The sequence below is a fragment of the Xyrauchen texanus genome, chromosome 15 (genome assembly GCF_025860055.1).
Source record: "Xyrauchen texanus isolate HMW12.3.18 chromosome 15, RBS_HiC_50CHRs, whole genome shotgun sequence".
NCBI lineage: Eukaryota > Metazoa > Chordata > Actinopteri > Cypriniformes > Catostomidae > Xyrauchen > Xyrauchen texanus.
The window spans coordinates 12,723,519-12,742,187 of NC_068290.1; the positions used below are offsets into that span (position 1 = coordinate 12,723,519).

Genomic DNA, 18,669 nt, shown 5'->3' on the forward strand with positions numbered 1-18,669 from the left:
CTTGTAAACATGTGTTCACATGATTAAGTATTACATTTAATATTAAAACGTAATTGCCATGACAACATAACCCAAATAAACATTGTAAATGATTTTATCACATTAAAATTACCTATGAAGAACAGATATTTTGTCACTAAAATATTAGTTGTATGTCCAATTCACTTCCATCACTTTGATTTTTGCTTTATTAGTCAAAATTATTTTCTAGGTTAATCAACATTGTGCTACAACTGCAGTTGATATAACCAGAACTTTCCTTTTAAAAGGAAAGGCTAAAATAAACCTGTCATTCCCCCTCAAGTGATTCTTTGGACAGCCAGGCTGGTGTAAATCATGACACTTAAAGGAAAACTTTTTTCTTTTTTGCCAGACAATATCACTAAAGTGTCTTAATAAAAACCAACAGACCTTTCTTTGTGCAACTGTATTGTTACAAATCAAAGCACAACAAAAAGTTAAAAATTAAAAGACACAAACAACACGACACAATGTCATTATATTTGATAAAAAAATCAAGAGCTGGACTAATGAACTAAAAAAAATAAAATGAATTGAAACAAAATATATAAAAGAAAAGGTGGGCAGAGTGAGTGCTTTGCTCTAAAAGCATTTTGGCTTTAAGGTGAAATGACAATCAAACAATCACGCACACACAAACAAAGCCAAGGTGCAAAACTCTGTTGGCAACATTTATATTCAAGTTAACTGAGATATTGTGGTCTTTGGCTGAGATGAAATCTTCTGTGTTTTCATTTAAAAAATGAAGTGTGATTCTACAGCAATGCTGGACAACTCCTCACTAAAAATACAGTAAAACATTTAATGTCTAAACCAACAGTGTCCCAAAATGTTCACTATGCATGTTTTTTTTATACCAAAATGTATGATATATCCTAACAAATTAGAAAAAACAACTAAATAACAGTTTGGGATATTGATGTCACAATTACAAGCAAACATGCAGAATTCAGCCCAACACAGTCTCCAAACACTTAAAGTACAGAGTAAATATACGAGGTATGCTGTGTGATTACTGGAAACCGAGCATGTGTTCATGCTAGTGTGGGGTGGAGCTCGACGTGTGAAAGTGAGACTAAATGTGATGTTTAAATTGCAAAGGGCAGTGACTTGATATCCAGTGTTCAAAGTCTAAACTCAGATAAACAGTTAATAGCTACTGGAGGTGAAGTTCAAGAACAAAGCCTTTTTCTAATACTTGAGGGTTAATCTTTACCGCTATAAAAGCCATCCTGTCGGGGTTGTTAATGCAATATCATACGTGCTGACATTAAGAACTAAAAAGAAAAAGAAATAGAATCTCTTAAAGGGGTAGTTCACCCAAAAATGAAAATTCTTTCATGTACACATCCTCATGTTCGTTTCATGTTAGGGACTGAAGGCGTCAGACACCAATCACTTTTATTGCATCTTTTTTTTTTTTCCATACAATGAAAGTGAATGGTGACCGAGGCTTTCAGTACCTAACATTTAGCCACCACAAAATAAAGAATGTTGTACATACTTGAAATGACACTTGGAATGAGGGTGTTAATTATAACAGAATTTACCATAGACTCTGTCAGTTTGAACCAGTCTGGCCATTCTCTGTTGACCTCTCACATCAACAAGGCATTTCCGTCCACAGAACTGCCGCTCGCTGGATGTTTTTTTGTTTTTGTCACCATTTGGAGTAAATTCTACAGGCCGTTGTGTGTGAAAATCCCAGGAGATCAGCAGTTACATAAATACTCAAACCAGCCTGTCTGGCACCAACAATCATCCATGTAACAATCTAATCAGCCAATCGTGTGGCAGCAGTGCCGTGAATAAAATAATTCTGATACGGGTCAGGAGCTTCAGTTAATGTTCACATCAACCATCAGAATGGGGAAAAATGTGATGTGGACTGTGGCATGATTGTTGGTGCCAGAGGAGCTGGTTTGAGTTTTTCTGTAACTGCTGATCTCCTGGGATTTTTCTAGAATTTACTCCGACTGGCCAGACTGGTTCGAACTGACAAAGTCTACGATAACTCAGATAACCGCTCTGTACAATTATGGTGAGAAGAATAGCATCTTAGTATGCTTTTCTGAGATGCAGGTTGGTGCCGTTTTGGCGGCACGAGGAGGACCTACACAATATATTAGGCTGGTGCTTTTAATGTTGTGGCTGATCGGTGTATATCTACTATACACATACTGGATCGTATGCTAAACAACAACTTTTTTTTGTGCAACTGTTAATGGCAAGCAGTTAGAGACACTGTAATGCTATAGGAGAAAATTATTTCCATTACAAAAGAAAAGCAAACACACATTTGCACACATCCTTATCAATGATAGACTATGACAAACATGCCAGTTATAAGTGTAGGAAGGCAGTCAAATAGTCCCCTGTTTTACCGTGATAAGAGCCTTTCCTCTTCTACAACAAGCACTGCCAGTGTCTTAACACAGTCAAATGCACATTACACACACACTTTTTTCCAGACATTCTCATACATTCTGGTCCAAATCTACTAAATCAGTCTTTGTGTGGGGGGGGGCAAATGTTTCCTCTGAAAAGAGGATACATAACATAAAAAACCCTGCAGAGGTGACATCCATGTTGGCAGCCACAGAAACATGTTCTGTTGATGTAAAGCCAGTATCTGTCTTCCATTCTGGTAAAGTGCTGCTAGCTGGCCTGGTTCTGCTGAGGATCTTGGGGTAAAATCAATAAAGCCTGGGGAACAGATGATGGTCTGTGATCAAACTGACTGACTGTGAGATAGAATGGAGAGAATGAGGAAGGCATGTGTGTGTGTAGGCATACTCACAGTAAAGAGGCTATAACAAGCTGTTTCGTCCATTAGCATGTGGCACTTTGGATCGCATTTGTTCCTGGATCGGACCAGACTGCAAAAGAGACATAAGCAGGTTACTGCCAAGGAAAAGGAGCATAATTACCAACACTACATCTTATGTCCATAAACAGAGGTGCCTGTCACTAACTTTAACAAAAACATAACTATTAGTTAAAGGGAAAATTTGCCCAAAAATGAAAATTGTCTCATCATTTATTCACTTTCATGCCATTCCAGATGTGTAAGACTTTTTCTTCTGCTATACACAAATGAACATTTTTAGAAGAATATCTTATCTCTCAATAATGGTGAGCAGAACTTTGAAGCTCCAAAAATCACATAAAGGCTGCATAAAATTAATCCATATGACTCCAGTGGTTTATAGAGGTTTTCTGAAGCGACGTAATCAAGAAACAGATCAATGTTTCAATCCTTTTTTTTTTTTTTTTTTAACTAAAAATCACTACTTTCCCTTTCACTTTCATAATGTGGCTTAAATATTGATCTGTTTCTCACTACACCTATCATATCGCTTCTGTAGATATGGATTAAACCACTGGAGTCGTACGCATTACTTTTATGCTGCCTTCATGTGATTTTTGGAGCTTGAAAGGTCTGGTAAAAAAAAACTTGCATAGTATGGATTTAAATTTTTTTATATAATTAAAACAGAAGTTTTTACCATACCTATATAATTAAATTTTGCTATTTTTTAATTGATATATATATATATATATATATATATATATATATATATATATATATATATATTTATTTGAGGCTTTAGCCTTTTCCTAAACTTTCAAAAATAATCTCTGAAAACCCATTATAAAAAAAACAACATGTTTAAAACTGTGCTAATCTAAATAAAGAGTCGAATAAACAAATCACTGAAATATTTATCATTTAAAAATTATTTCTATCATTAAAAAACAAAATACATAAATAACAACTTTCCCACAGTGACGTCATTTCTACCAGACCAAACAATTCTAGACATCGTTTTTTTTTTCTTTAAAGTTAATGTACATGTTTACCAAGTCGACAAAAGTGTCAATGAAGAGCATAATATGAGACAGTGAAGTTTAAGGACAACAAATACAATTCTAAGTAAACCACTTTTGAGCAGAGTGGTTTTATCCAATCAAGCTGTAATTTTGCCCAAAATATGCAAAATAAATTTGTATTTGTGTGTAGGCCTACTTATGATACATTAAATGTAAATAGTTATGACATTAGCCTTAGTGAGAAAAAAGACATTCAATATGTAATTTCCATCATTATCACCACAGAATTCTATTAAACAAAATACAGATTTTGAGATGGCACTGTGGTGGGAATTTTCATGATTTTCAGAAAAAATGACAAATCTCCTGCAATGCAATTACATACACTGTTCGCCGTTGTTAGTAGACAAATACTTTATAACAAGACTTTACTGAAATAACAGTGCTAAAAGTGTCCAAAGTTTTAGAATAAACTACCATATTCTATATTATACATTGTATTAATACAATTTTTATGAGCACACAAAATAGATGAAATGAAATTCCTTTCACACAATATTTGCTCAAAACAGGTCAAACAGGTACAGTTGTTGGCCAATGCAGATAGTCTGCTACTAGTCTATTATTGTTATTATTATTATTATTATTATTATTATTATCACCATTTTATGCATAAACATGAGAGGAATAAAAAAAAGAAAGTAGTGCTATCCACATATATTACAAGAATTGGAGCTGAAATACTACATCTGTCATGGGTGAACTAGCCTGTTGCATACACAGAGCTCATCATTGTGACACACCCATTGTTACATCATATTTTGCAGGAACACTCATTCGCACAGCAGAACGAGGAGGAAGCCATTTCTCACTGGCCATTCAATACACAATTTCCCAGTACAACACAAAAGAACAGAACCACAAGTGAAAATCTAGCAGGTAAATCACCTGTTTTAAATGCTCGGCACATCACATGGGCATGAAAGGCTGATATCGCTTATCGCAATACCGCTTATCATTGTAAGTTTCAGCTATCTGTATTGTAAACATGTCCAGCCTTTGATAAAACTACCAAATCCACCATTAAACACCATTTAAGAAATGAGTATTGTTTTCACTCTCCTGAAACAATTGATCGGCGCGGCCACTTAAAAGTCAATCATTTAAGTGAAGTCAAACCCTTTCTGGCTTTCAATGACCACTGCAAAGATCTTGACGAACAGTTCTTCATTTAAAGAGCTCTATTCTCTCTGACGGGCCACTTGCCAACATTCTTCTGAACAAGTTGCAGTCTGCTTTTCTTCAGCCCAGGTATTCAGTCTCTCTCTCTTGAGCTGCAGGATTAGGTAAATCCAAATTCTTTTATTTTTGACAACTCAACAGCCCAATGAGTACACAATTAATATATTACACAAGTCTCACTTCATTAACATGTCCTAGACATTCAGCACATTTAGTTCATTTAAGAAGCAAAACAGCAGGTTTATTATTTAGATTAGATGTAAATAATAATCTACTTTGCTACAACAATCGCAAAGCCGCATGATTCACGTCAGAAAACTTATGTGAACCAGAACCATTTTAATTCTAAAGAGAATGTTCTACTCAAGTGCTAAATGGAAAGTCAAATCTCTCCAATGGCTAGACAGCCCTGACATTATAAACAGCACTGATCATGTAAAGAGGAGAGACAAATGCACATCATCCTTACAAATTTTTTTTTTTTACTGCAGTTATATTCACATTAAAAATATTGGCAAATCTATTAAGACTAACAATGTCTTTACGCTATTAGTTTTTGTAATAATAGTGTATTTTATAGAAAGACTACAGTGATGTGAAAAAGTATTTGCCCCTTCCTGATTTCTTACATTTGTGTATTATTTATACTAAATTGTTTAAGATCTTCAAACGAGATATAACATAAAACAAAGGCAATCAAAGTGAACACAAAATACAGTTTTCAAATAGTTATCCATCACCGTATGAAAAACGAACTGCCCCCTTAAACTTAATAGCTGGTTGTGCCACCATTAGCAGCAACAACTGCAACCAAACGCTTCTAGTAACTGGAGATCAGACTTTCACAACGGTGTGGCCCACTCTTCTTTGCAAAACTGCTTTACTTCAGCCATATTGGAGGGTGTTAAAACATGAACTGCCTTGTTTAAGGTCCTGCCACAGCATCTCAATCGGGTTCAAGTCAGGTCTTTGACTAGGCCACTCCAAAACCTAAATTTAGCTTCTTTTGAGCCATTCAGAGGTGGACTTACTCCTATGCTTTCGATCATTGTCTTGCTGCATAATCCAGTTGCGCTTGAGCTTCAACTCACAGACTGATGATCAGACGTTCTCCTTCAGGATTTTCTGGTAGAGAGCAGAATTCATGTTTCCCTCAATTATTGCAATTCGCCCTGGCCCTGAAGCACGAAAGCATCCCCACACCATCACACTACCACCAACATGCTTGACCGTAGGTATGATGTTCTTTTAGTGAAATTCTGTGTTTGATTTATGCGATATGTAACAGGACCCCTGTCTTCCAAACAGTTCCACTTTCGACTCATCAGTCCATAGAACATTCTCCTAATTGCTTTGAGCATCATCAAGGTGTGTTTTGGAAAAATGTAGACAAGCCTTAACGTTCTTTTGCGTTTGCAGTGATTTTCGCCGGCACTCTTCCATGGATGCCATTTTAGGCAAATGTCTCTCTGATAGTGGAGTCATGAACAGTGACCTTTATTGATGCCAGAGTGGCCTGCAGTTCCTTGGATTTTGTCCTTGGCTTTTGTGTGTGAAGGTGAGACCTTTTAGCCAACTGCATGCTGCTGAAAAAGCCCTATTTATTTAAAGCCCTGATTTGATTGACCAGGGCTGGCAGTAATCAGGCCTGGGTGGATCTAGTCCAGTTGAAACCCATTATGAATGCAGTTTCATAGATTTGGGGAATTAGTAACTAAGGGGGGAAAATACATTATCACACAGGCCCAGTTCGTATTGGATAACTTTTTGCTTCAATAAATAACATGTAATAACTGTATTTTGTGTGTACTAAGAATGCCATTTTGTTTGAATTTTTAAAATAATTTAGTATGAAATATACTCAAAAACACAAGAAATCAGGATAGGGGCAAATACTGTACTGTATGTACATTAAATTACTGACAAAGTTTCCCTCCTGTTCTATCCTACTCCTGTTCTAACTTGCCTTCAGATATTCTAAAGGTGACTTAAATCATTAGGCTTTTGTCCTGCAAAACTCATTTACTTCTTGTTCAAATTATATGTCCAAACAAATGCATGCAGTTACAGTCTCCAGTTATTTTATGTGGTAATCCCAACCCATCCTACTCTTCGGAATGGCATACCAATCCTAACTGCTTCTGTCATATGTATGGCAGAAATAGTAAAAATAGTATCACACAAACTCAAAGAGTTTGTCTTCAACCAGTTGTCTACTTTTTTCTCACAGAACAACTTACTTGACAAACATCAGTCTGGCTTCAAAAAAGGACACTCAACCAGAGGCTGCCCTCTTGTCAGTAGCTTAAACCCTCTGACTGGCGAGAGCTAACTCCAAATCATCCATCCTTATCCTCCTTGACTTGTCTGTTGCCTTCGACACACAAGATCCACAAGAACCACAAGATCCCCCAGTCCACCCTCTCTGACCTAGGCATCACAAGAACTGTGCTAGGATGGTTTCAGTCATATCTCACTGGCAGATTGTTCAAGGTCTGCTGGAGAGGTGTCCAAGGCACACCAGCTTACCACTGGGGTTCCTCAAGGATCACTGCTTGGGCCCCTCCTCTTCTCTATGTACACAACATCACTGGGACCGGTCATTGAGGCACATGACTTTTCCAATCACTTCTACACAGATGATGCGCAGCTCTACCTGTCATTCCAGCTTGATGATCCTACTGTCTCAGCTCGTATCTCTGCCTGCCTCTCGGACATTTCAGCATGGATGAAATGTCCGAGAGGCAGGCAGAGATACGAGCTGAGACAGTAGGACAATTCAGCATGGATGAAGGAACAACCTTAAGCTCAACCTTGCCTAGACAGAACTCCTCATGATCCCAGCCAAAACATCTGTTGACCACAACCTCACTTGTCATCTTGATTCAACTACACTAACACCAACTAGAACATCCCGGAACCTGGGAATGGTGGTAGATGGCCAGCTTAATTTCACCGCACACATCTCATCAACCGCCTGGTCTTGCAGATTCGTGCTTTACAACATCAAGATAATCAGACCTTTCCTGTCTGAAAATGCAACACAGCTCTTGGTCCAAGCTCTGGTCATTTCAAGACTGGACTATTGCAATGCTCTGTTGGCTGGCCTTCCAACTAACACAATTAAGCCACTTTAGATGGTCCAGAATGCAACAGCATGTCTGGCCTTCAATCAGCCAAAAAGGGCTTAAGTCACCCCACTCTTGATTTCACTCCACTGGCTACCTTTAGCTGCCCACATCAAATTCAAGGCTTTCACTCTGGCTTTCAGGACAGCCAATGGAACCACACCCTCTTACTCCAATTCACTTCTTCAGGTCTATGCTCCAACTCACTCTCAGCAGTCTATGAATGAGCGATGCCTGGTGGTCCCATCACAAAGAGGCTCAAAGTCTATTTCACAATCCTTCACTTTCTCTGCTCTTCTGTGGTGGAATGAATTTCCAACGTCCACACGACCTGCTGCTACCTCCTCAACATTCAAGAACCAGAAGACGTATCTGTTCCACGAGCACTTAACGAACCAACACTAATTGCACATACCACTGCACAAAAAACAAAACAAAAAAATCCTTTCCTTGTCACTTATGTGCTAACATATTTACTACTCCAGTCACTATGAGAAATTGGTAGTCCTATATTGCAGATTTGTATAACAAATTGCTTGCTATGTGTCTCATTTGTGAGTCGCTTTGGATAAAAACGTCTCCTAAATGACTAAATGTAGACGTTGTACGGTAGTATGCCATTTCGAACACAGCAAATGTCTAGTTCTGCTTTAAGTTCTGAAACTGCCCACATAATGATACTTTATACAAAATATTCTTTAATTCTTAATTGAAAGACTAACATATTAAAGACTAACATAAAAAAACATCTATAGATCATGTAACTTCATTATGACGAAAATGCTTTATATAAAACTGTGAAGTGTATTAACACTGAATGTCTAGAGCCCAAGGGGTTGGCAGCACAGAGAGACCATTTCATTAGCAGAACTCCCACATACATGATATAGGCAGTTACAATTGAGACAACAGGACATGTTTAAACGACTGTCAGGTGCAGTGGTAGTGTGATTGTGTAAAAGCGAAAGGGAAAGGGAGCAAGAATTGGGGATTTTGATGGGGATCATCAATGGGGATTTTAAAAAGATTTAGTAGTTGCTGCCAGTTGATATTGTAAATTCCAGTAACAGTAGCCCTGTTTGAGACAAATGCACAGTCAAGACTAAAACTTTCACTGTACTAAAACACTGAAATATATCTTACCGGCTGCCTGCCATCTGCCATTTCACCTGAGCCTATGTGTGTCAGATGGACGAAGTTTGTGGGTTCTCCGATCATGCTACGATCAATTCTCCTCCATTTCTTTTTCTGTGAAGATTAAGCTTATATTAATGAGAGTACAGCATAAAGCAATGCACTGGATGGGAAAAAAGGTAAACATCATTATATACACCCCCATGAGTTGAAAAAAATAAGTACAGTATTGATAATAACATAAGGACACTGAGTGATGACACTGATGACACTTGCTCTCATATGACTTTCAGCCAAACCTAAATCTAGATCACAGACTTATGGGGCTTTTCCACTGCACGGTACCACTTTTTTGGGGTTTTCCACAGTGGATAATACCTGGTACCTGATACTTTTTTTAGTACCATCTCGGTCAAGTTTCCAAGCGAGCCGAGCTGATACTAAATGTGACATCAAAATCCTGCAGATCACTGACTGGTCAGGGAGAATCGTCACTACAACCATCACTGGATTTCCGACATGAGACATCAACCCGCCAGTTTTAAAGTTAGTAAAAGCGATAGCAGTATCATTTGTTTACTCGACTTTTGAATTGTGAAAAAAGAAATGGTTGTGCACAAAACCACGCCATGGTCAATAAACGAGGTGCAGATGGTCCACTCGTTAGCAATAAGCAAAACGAAAAAGTCTCTTAGGAAGTGTATCAGCTTTTGGCCAAAAATAGCAACCACTGGACCTACCAACATTGTAGGGAAGAGTACAAAAACAAAACTTAAAAGTGACTACAGAACCATCAAGAAAAAGTGGAAGTGGTCGACCAAATGGATGCTATCTAAACCGGCGAGCAATGGGAGGGAGAGTGACCTGGACTGGGGTTCATCCAGGAGGATGGTATGTTTTGTTATGTTAAATCTATACTCTGCTTGAAAGCTTCACTTTATTAAGTTGACCAGCGACCGGAATCTTGCTTCTAAAACAACCAGGCCTTGTTGTTTTAAACTTGTGTAAAATCACCATGCAACAACTGCTTTATGCAGCACAATGAGCTAGTAGCTAACAGCTAGCGGTCGTGTTATTGTTTTGGTCAGTTTGTGTCGTGTTTAAGATGATGTCACGGCAGTAGAGGCAGCGCCACTATGGCGATCAGCCTATAATCCCACCCACATTGAGGTGGCACTAAACTGCAATGGAAATGCAAGCTCAGACAAGTAAAGCGAGTAGAGTTGAGGCGAGTCGAACTGTAACATGCAGTGGAAAAGTGCCATTAGTCACGTAAGCCCAAAGTATACTTCGGTCAGACGTGAAGGCTAGGTGTTCAAGTTTAGCATAGCAATGTATCACGCGGCGGTCCCATAGACATTCTATGGGCGATAAACTGACAAGGAGACAAAAGGCTGTCTTTTTTTTTTTTTAAATGGATGTTGATGTAGGAGATGCTTAGGTCACACTTTATCTTAGGTGGCCTTAACTACTATGTACAAATATTTAATACATACAAGACTATGTATTTACTGTGTAACTACATGTTGTTCTGCAACATTCCCACATTTGTTGCTACTGAGGTTGAGGTAAGGGTAGGGTTAGAATAAGGGGTTAGTGTTAGGTTTTGGGGTAAGCGTTAGGTTGGGATAAGGGATAAAGTTAATAGTGTAACTACAAATGTAATTAAATGCAAGTACTTTAAATGCAATTGCAATGCAACTACATCTAAGTACATAATAAGTACATTGTATCAAACGGTTAAGTACATATTAGTTAAGGCCACCTAATATAAAGTGGGTCCGATGCTTCAGTATGCTAAATAAACTGCTTTTGTAAGGAAATAGCTAATCACTTAATGAATTGACCACCTGTCTGCTAATCTTCAACATGTTTTACATAAGGCTGGGCGATATGGCAAAACATATTAACACAATATTATTTTTCATATCATTCGATATCGATATTTATCACGATATTCAATCACATGTGCAAATTCTTTTTAATTTCCAAAAAAAGAAGAGAAAACTAAATCCTAAACAGTCTAAATAGTCTGACAAAACAAACTGTGTTGGGGCCCAGACACAACCAATGCAGTGGTGTCTGAGGGATCTTCTATGAAAATATTACAATATTTTATAGAGTTTATCAATTGAGTGCAGTTGGATATGAATGTAATAAGATGATCTGCTCATTTTGAATCATAATGACAGTATATATATATTTTTTTACATTAAAATTATTTTCATATTTCTTTACATACAGATATCCAAGTATGGGGGCATTGAAGCACTTGTGACTGAGGAATGATACTGTATGGTGGTTCAGGGGTATCTCCAGAGAGAAACATTTGAAAATTGAAAAGTCGGAATGGACCATTTTTCTATTTTCATTAAAGTGAGAAAGACTAGGCTACAAACTAGTAATTGTTTTGTCTTTCATCCTTGTCAGAGATTATGAAATCTGAATAATTTAAAAAAATTTGAAATCTATTTGTTTATTATTAAAGGCTCGTGAGCTTGACGCTCGGCTTCCAGAATTGAAAGCACTTGCTCACATTCGCTCAGCACGCGCCAGTGGAAACATACGATAAGAAAGCCAAAACTTAGTGTTTTTAGCAACACGCATGTCTAGATGTAGAACACAGGCTAAATATCGAAAATGACTCAACAGCTTATCGTCGATATCATGGAGTTTATTTATCACAATACAAATTTATATCGTTTTATCGCCCAGCCCTAGTTTTACATTAAACAATAAATTTTGAATGAACTATGTGTGGAGTTTACAATGATAAAATTGCTGTTATATTCGAGAATACTATGACAATTTTGCGACAGGTAGATGTCAGTCTACAGTTTCCCCATTAATTTGTATTGTATCCCCAAATGGTGACTTGCTGTCGTAAGAAACTATTTGATGTTACAGTTTCTCCTATGATAAAAGCATGGAGGTTTTATCTCGGTATAGAAGATCTTTGCTTAATGCATTTGGCCCGATATTTCTAGCAGCATGTACTCTGAACGCACAGTATGCTCCTGGAATTATTTGCACTAATTAGTGGGTCCACAAGGTGGCAACACTCACAGTTGAGCCATTGCTGTCATGAAGAAGTGCTAGAAAATCACTGCTTAATATCAGGAGACGATTGTCGAAACAACAACAGTGGATGTGCATGTCAAGAGCGCATGTGTGAGGAGGTCAGAAGATACCTGCATTTGTATAACTCGAGCCTGAAGGAATTTAAAGAAATTATTTTGGGTCTGAACTCTTCAAGATAAATAGTACATTACCTCATAGCAGTCATTGCGTGCGTGCGTAAACTGCCTGTGTATGCGCGCAGTCACATTAAGTATACTTCAAGCAAGCATTTCACTCTAGGCAGACACGAAGCATTGCGTCAAAACCAAAGTATACTTTGGGTTTTCGAATAACCATTATTGTGTATGTGATCAATTCCTTATATCCATTGTTACATTTGGTTTTGTATTGTTGCTTTATGCATACAATAACAGCAGGCTGCTATTGCACTAATTTTTTCCTCATGGTATTAATAAAAGCATCTATCCATCTTGGCACACTCAATGTCACCTTGAAGATGTGAAATTCCCAAGAATATGATCCACATTTCCTCGAACTCCCATATTTCCCAGACCTTGACTATGTGGAGTTACTGAAAGATTATATAAATAAATCTAAACAGTACCTAAATAAACAACCAGAATCATTTTTGATGAGATCATGTGCCTTAGTAAGGGAGTTGGCATACTTGCCATTACTTGTCTGCCAACAGTGAATGAAGCACATTTAGCATAATAACAGCATAACATACACTGCACTGAATTAGTCTAAACAATTATATACCTTTACACTAAGTAATTATCTATACTAAGATATTTCATCCTAAAACTACATCTACACCTTCTAAATGAATAATTAGTCTATTATGTAACTCCAAACATACCACAAAGGTGTTTATTTTCAGAATCTTTTATATTCAATGGCCCATGTCATAGCAAAATGACAGCACATACTTGAGTCCTTATCACCTTCTCTGATGTAAAGCAATAGTTAATCTAAACCCTAATCATTTTTATCTAAAATGGCTCATGTGCTGGGATGTAACATTTGTTACTTCAGATGCCCACTGCTGTCTGGCCTCTCCCCCCACTCAACAAGAGAACAAACAAGAACCTAAAAATAAAAAAGAGGAAGGAGGGAGGAAAAGAATGAGCACTCCCAGCTCGGAGGAGCCAGCTTCCCTTCAGAACTCCCTGTCATTGTTACAGGAGCCCATGGTAAACCTGGGTCAGTCATCATTGGCTCAAAACCACAATCCAGATAATTAGTCAAATATGCAAGCAATTTTAGAAATATAAACATGATTGTTTCTACTTGCAAGACAAAAGTAGTTCACTTTAAAAAATTTGATTTCTGTCACCATTTATTCACCTTTATGTTGTACCTATATGATTTTCTTTCTTCCATAGAACACAGATGTTTAGCAGAATGCCCAAGCTTGCTCTTCTATACAAAATCAAAGCAGACAGTGTCTAGATGATGCCATTATCAAAAAAGGACCAAAAATGTCCATTAAAGTGCCAAAATAGTAGTCAATATGACTCATGTGCTTTATTCCAAGTATTTGAAGCAATACAATAACTTTTCATAATTCATCCTTGATTAAAATTCAGTGTCCCAGTCGACTGAAATACATGCAAGCAGCAGTGACTAAGTTTACATAGACATCAGTAAGCGGCTTATTGTGAGAAATCGGCGTATTGCGAAAAAGTAGCATTCCGGTTTACATGGACTGTATAAGCGGGGTATGCTTTACTCCCTAATACATGTGGCTCGGTCAGTAATCCGCTTTCTCCACAGCAACGTAATTTCCCCACGACGCTTCGGTAAATAACAAACATGGTATCCGAGGAAGACTTAACTATTTTATTCTCAGTTGCTAGACATTCCAGAGTTGTTGCTTTGTTTGTAACCTTAAATTTCTATCGCCCTACAGCGGAATTATATTACAATACTGGGGTTTTCCACTTATGTAAAACTCCGGGATTCCCCAATATATGGATGCATGTATGCAAGCATGAGGGACAGTCTAAATTTTACATTGGTGTAACAAAATGGGTATAGTTTATAGTGCATATGCTTTTCTGTACACCCAGAAATGTTGAATTCTTTCCATTTGTTGACTTGTTGTCAGGCTCCATCCTATGACCCTTGTTATCCAGTCTGTTCACGTACGCATGCTCCTCAAAAATCTGTTAGAATGGCGCTTAAGCATTTGCATGGCCACATTAAGCCGTGATCTCTGTGAGAAACCTGGGTGTGTTAAACCGCTTTCTCTTAATCACTTAAACAGCGTAAGGAAATCTGCGTTCTTGTTTACATAATGTTTCAGAACACCACTTACTGCAAAAACCCTGGAATAAACCATTTAGTTTTTTTAAGAGCATGTAAACGTGGTCAATAACATTTGATGTCTTTGAGGTCAAACCTGGTGTGGCACCTAAATTAAATTTGCACTAGCACGACAAATGTTTAAGAGCTATAGCAGAAAGAATATTTTTTGTTGAATAACAACTTACATTTTGGTCTGCTATCTTATTGCTTCAAAGGGGTTGGAACAATTCATATAGAGTTATTTTATGGCATTTTCAGTCCTTTTTGGAGCTTGAAGGACTGTGGTCACTATATGATTTCATCGTATGAAAAAGAGCAGTGTCAACATTTTGCTGAACTTCTGCTTTTGTGTTCCACAGAAGCAAGTAAGTCTTAGGGGTTTGTAGCAACATGCGGATGAGTAATTTTGACAGAATCATTTTTCTCAACCCTTTATGATTGAATCCGATAAATTTTCAAATGAGATTCTTTAGCTTACTGACACACAAAGTCCTGGAGGCCAAGGCTACCACTAACTCTGCACATTTACCCGTGGAGCTTTCTATGACAGATCATTCTTTGTACATCTGTGTTTCACGTCTGTCTTTGCTCCCAAAAAACATTTGCCCTCCTAACATACTCCTTAGGATATCTGGGTCACATTCACATCAGCTGAAAGGTTTCTTTTCTGTCTTAAACTGCCGAACCAGTCTGAGTCACTCTTCGCGTGATTAGTGCACACAAAAATCCCATAAGGGCCAAATGACTGAGCCATGGGGTAATTGATTAAATTAGTCCAGATGTTGACCAAAAGGGAGCCCAGTACCCATGATACATGCTAATTCTCACAAGCCAACCATTGCTGTGCAAAAACAGTTTACATTCAAATGTTTTGTTTATAGTGTCTCACTGAGAACTAAATAAACTATAAATCTATCAGACAAATCAAGAACAGTGATTTGCAACATGGGTATGTGTACTTAGGTAGGTTCCATGGATACTTGGACTATTCTAATTTTGCTTTAGTGTACAAAACGGAAATAACCTTGAACCTGTGGAGGTACATAACACATAAAAAAGTTTGGAAATAATGATCCAAATGAGACACTTACCGGAGGGGGTTTGGCTACCACACAGCAGCCGATCTTATGCCAGAACGCACTCATCTCCGGCATGCACCGGTTTGAATTCCCACTCTCTCTCGCCACCCTGTAGGCCGTTTAGAGAAGAGATGGAGAGAGAATCTAATCCTCTTCACTTAGTGATATAAGCCTTGGCTCATCCAAAAACCTCTGTCCTGTTCACTAACAGATTCCTTGTTTGTGTCTTTGTCGTAATTATATACAAGATCCCTTATTCCAACAGCTATATTATTATCCAGTTGATTCTGGGATTGTGTTGTTTATGTGAGGCTCTGCTGTTTCATTAGAATCTGTCGAACGAAAGATAAAAGAGAAAGATAGATTTTAGTGAAGCACACATGAATCTGTCGTACATGCATACATTCATTTTCCAATATACAAAACAAAAACTGACACAGACAACAACAAAAGCAAATCTGTCATCTGTACAGTCAGGAAAATATGATATTTAAGAAGCCCATATTATACTCATTTACAGGTTCATAATTTTATTTTGGGGGTCTACTAGAATAGGTTTACATGCTTAAATGTTCAAAAAACATTATTATTCAAATACTTTACATTGCTGCAGCACCTCTTTTCACCCTCTGTCTGAAATGCTCTGTTTTAGCTCCTGTCTCTTTAAAGCCACCCTTTGCAAAAAGTCCAGTCTGCTCTGATTGGTCAGCTGGCCCAGTCTGTTGTGACTGGTCAACCGCTTAGAGTGTGTGTCAGAAATGTAATGGTTTTCGTTTTGTTCATTGCTAACGAGAGGAACGTCTACACCTCGTTTTTTGACCACGGCGTGGTTTTGCGCACAGCCATTTCTTTTTACAATTCGAAAGTCACGTGAACCAATGATACTGCTATTGCTGTAGCTAACTTTAAAACTAGCGGGTTGATGTCCCGTGTTGAAAATCCAGTGACGATGGTAGTGACAATTCTCTCTGACCAATCAGTGATATGCAGGGTTTTGATGGCTCAGCTGGCTTGGAACCTGACCGAGGTGGTACTAAAAAATGTGCCAGGTACTATCCACAGTGGAAAACCCCCAAAAACTGAGCAGGGTCCAGTAGTTGTACCATGCAGTGGAAAAGCCCCATTAGTGAGCAAGTTATCCGTGGACTACCGTGGATAATGGCTGTAACATTACAGTAAACCTACTCACTCTACCACTGTTAAAGACTATTGAGAACGACAATCTCATTATTGTCATTGTACTGTTGAGGAATAGTGGTAAAAATTATTTTTAACCACTGATTCTTCAATTCGTCTGTCTTTGGAAATCCATACAAAGGGATTTTGCTTTCGCAGTGAAGAAAACACTTTGTAGACCTTTTACAAGCACAAACAGCTATATGATCCACTAAAGGAAAGTTAAAATCCCAAAACGTATAGTAGGACCTTAAATGAAGCAAAGAAAGAAAGAACATACTTTTGCAGTACCATTGTACTGTGATGTTATTACATGAATATGCCATCGTCCTTTTACCATAGTCTTGTACCATGATATTTACATAGTACACCAAATGGCTTCATGACATGGTATTGTCATGGCGCCATGTCCAAAAAATCATTATAATCATGGTAATTTTTGTGAAAGAAAAGAAAAGTATGAATGTCAACATAAACCAATCTTTGTTCACGAAATGAACGGTCTACTTAGCATTTTAAGCATCACAGGCAGCTTATCTAGGTCTTTTCACACAATATTGATAGTTTACAAGAATTCACTAATATAACTGTTACGGCCCAGGCAGAAATGCATGTAATCCATGATAAATAAATGTAATGATGAAGCAATAGACACATTTATTTAATAGCATGTTATATCCCAACATATTAGTCACATTTCCCTAACCCTAACCAGTAAAAATACAGTTTATAAACTTCACAAACAAAACACCTCAGCTGTAAGTAGTAAACGCCAACAACTTGGAGGAAGTTTAAAGGATAAAACACAACTGTGTGAAAGTTTATAAAAGTATTTGAAATTTTTCCCTCCCATCGACTTGTTTAAACATGAAGACCAGTACGCCGATGATTATTACATTGTCAGTGAGTCTTTCGGCTAATCTCGCTTGTCTCACGTTTTTTACTGGCAGTGTATTTTATTAAAACTGAACAACAGATAAAAGTTTTGCAAAAAAACCAAAACTCAACTCGCTCGCTACCAGCCATGTTAGCAACTCAAATGAATTGAAAAAGTTCAACCGAGACTCGGAAAAGTTTCCTTTTCTTATATAAATATATACCAAAATACATTACCTTCAATGTAAAATAGAGTCCCGGGCTGAAAGAGAGGAATGAATCGTCTCTTTTATGGAGAGAGCTGAGAGTGTAAATGACTTGGTGTTTCCCAAATCGCCGAGGTGTGGTTGAAGTTTCCCCCCTTAATATGAGGAAATACTAAACATTCTCCAAACCAGAGACCACCAGCGCCACCAACGGGCTATATTTAGATTCAAGATTTAACTAGAAAAGTACACATGATCTTACATTGCCAAATTATACATATACATTTAACCATAAATGTGTATGTATAACACATGTGTGTACCACACACACACACACAGTCACACATGCTGGTGCAGCTATCATTATGAGGACTCTCCATATACATTTAATTGTATACTGTACGAACTATAGATTCTATCCCCTAACCCTAAACCTCACAAATGTATTTTTTTATTTGAAGTGATAAGAGTTATGGGGACACTAGAAATGCCCTCATAATCCACATTTATAACATTGTAATTACCAGCTTGTAAACATGTCCTCGCTGGAACAGTCACTGGGTCTGCTCCAGCATACCT

The 18,669-nt window shown here is 37.6% G+C and overlaps 2 protein-coding genes across 2 annotated transcripts in view; both read right to left on the bottom strand.

The window, feature by feature from the left end:
- The window catches only part of LOC127655666 (SH3 domain-binding protein 5-like), a 263,875-nt gene that overhangs the window by 23,847 nt on the left and 221,359 nt on the right, over nucleotides 1–18,669 (bottom strand). The window lies entirely within an intron of this gene.
- Nucleotides 643–18,236, bottom strand: LOC127655679 (CDC42 small effector protein 1-like). The gene is made up of 5 exons (XM_052143603.1): nucleotides 18,122–18,236; nucleotides 15,845–16,164; nucleotides 9,369–9,473; nucleotides 2,822–2,900; nucleotides 643–2,727 (listed from the first exon to the last, which is right to left on the bottom strand). The coding sequence occupies exons 2-4, from the start codon at nucleotides 15,905–15,907 to the stop codon at nucleotides 2,832–2,834; spliced, it is 237 nt and encodes a 78-aa protein (XP_051999563.1). The 5' UTR covers nucleotides 15,908–16,164; nucleotides 18,122–18,236; the 3' UTR covers nucleotides 643–2,727; nucleotides 2,822–2,831.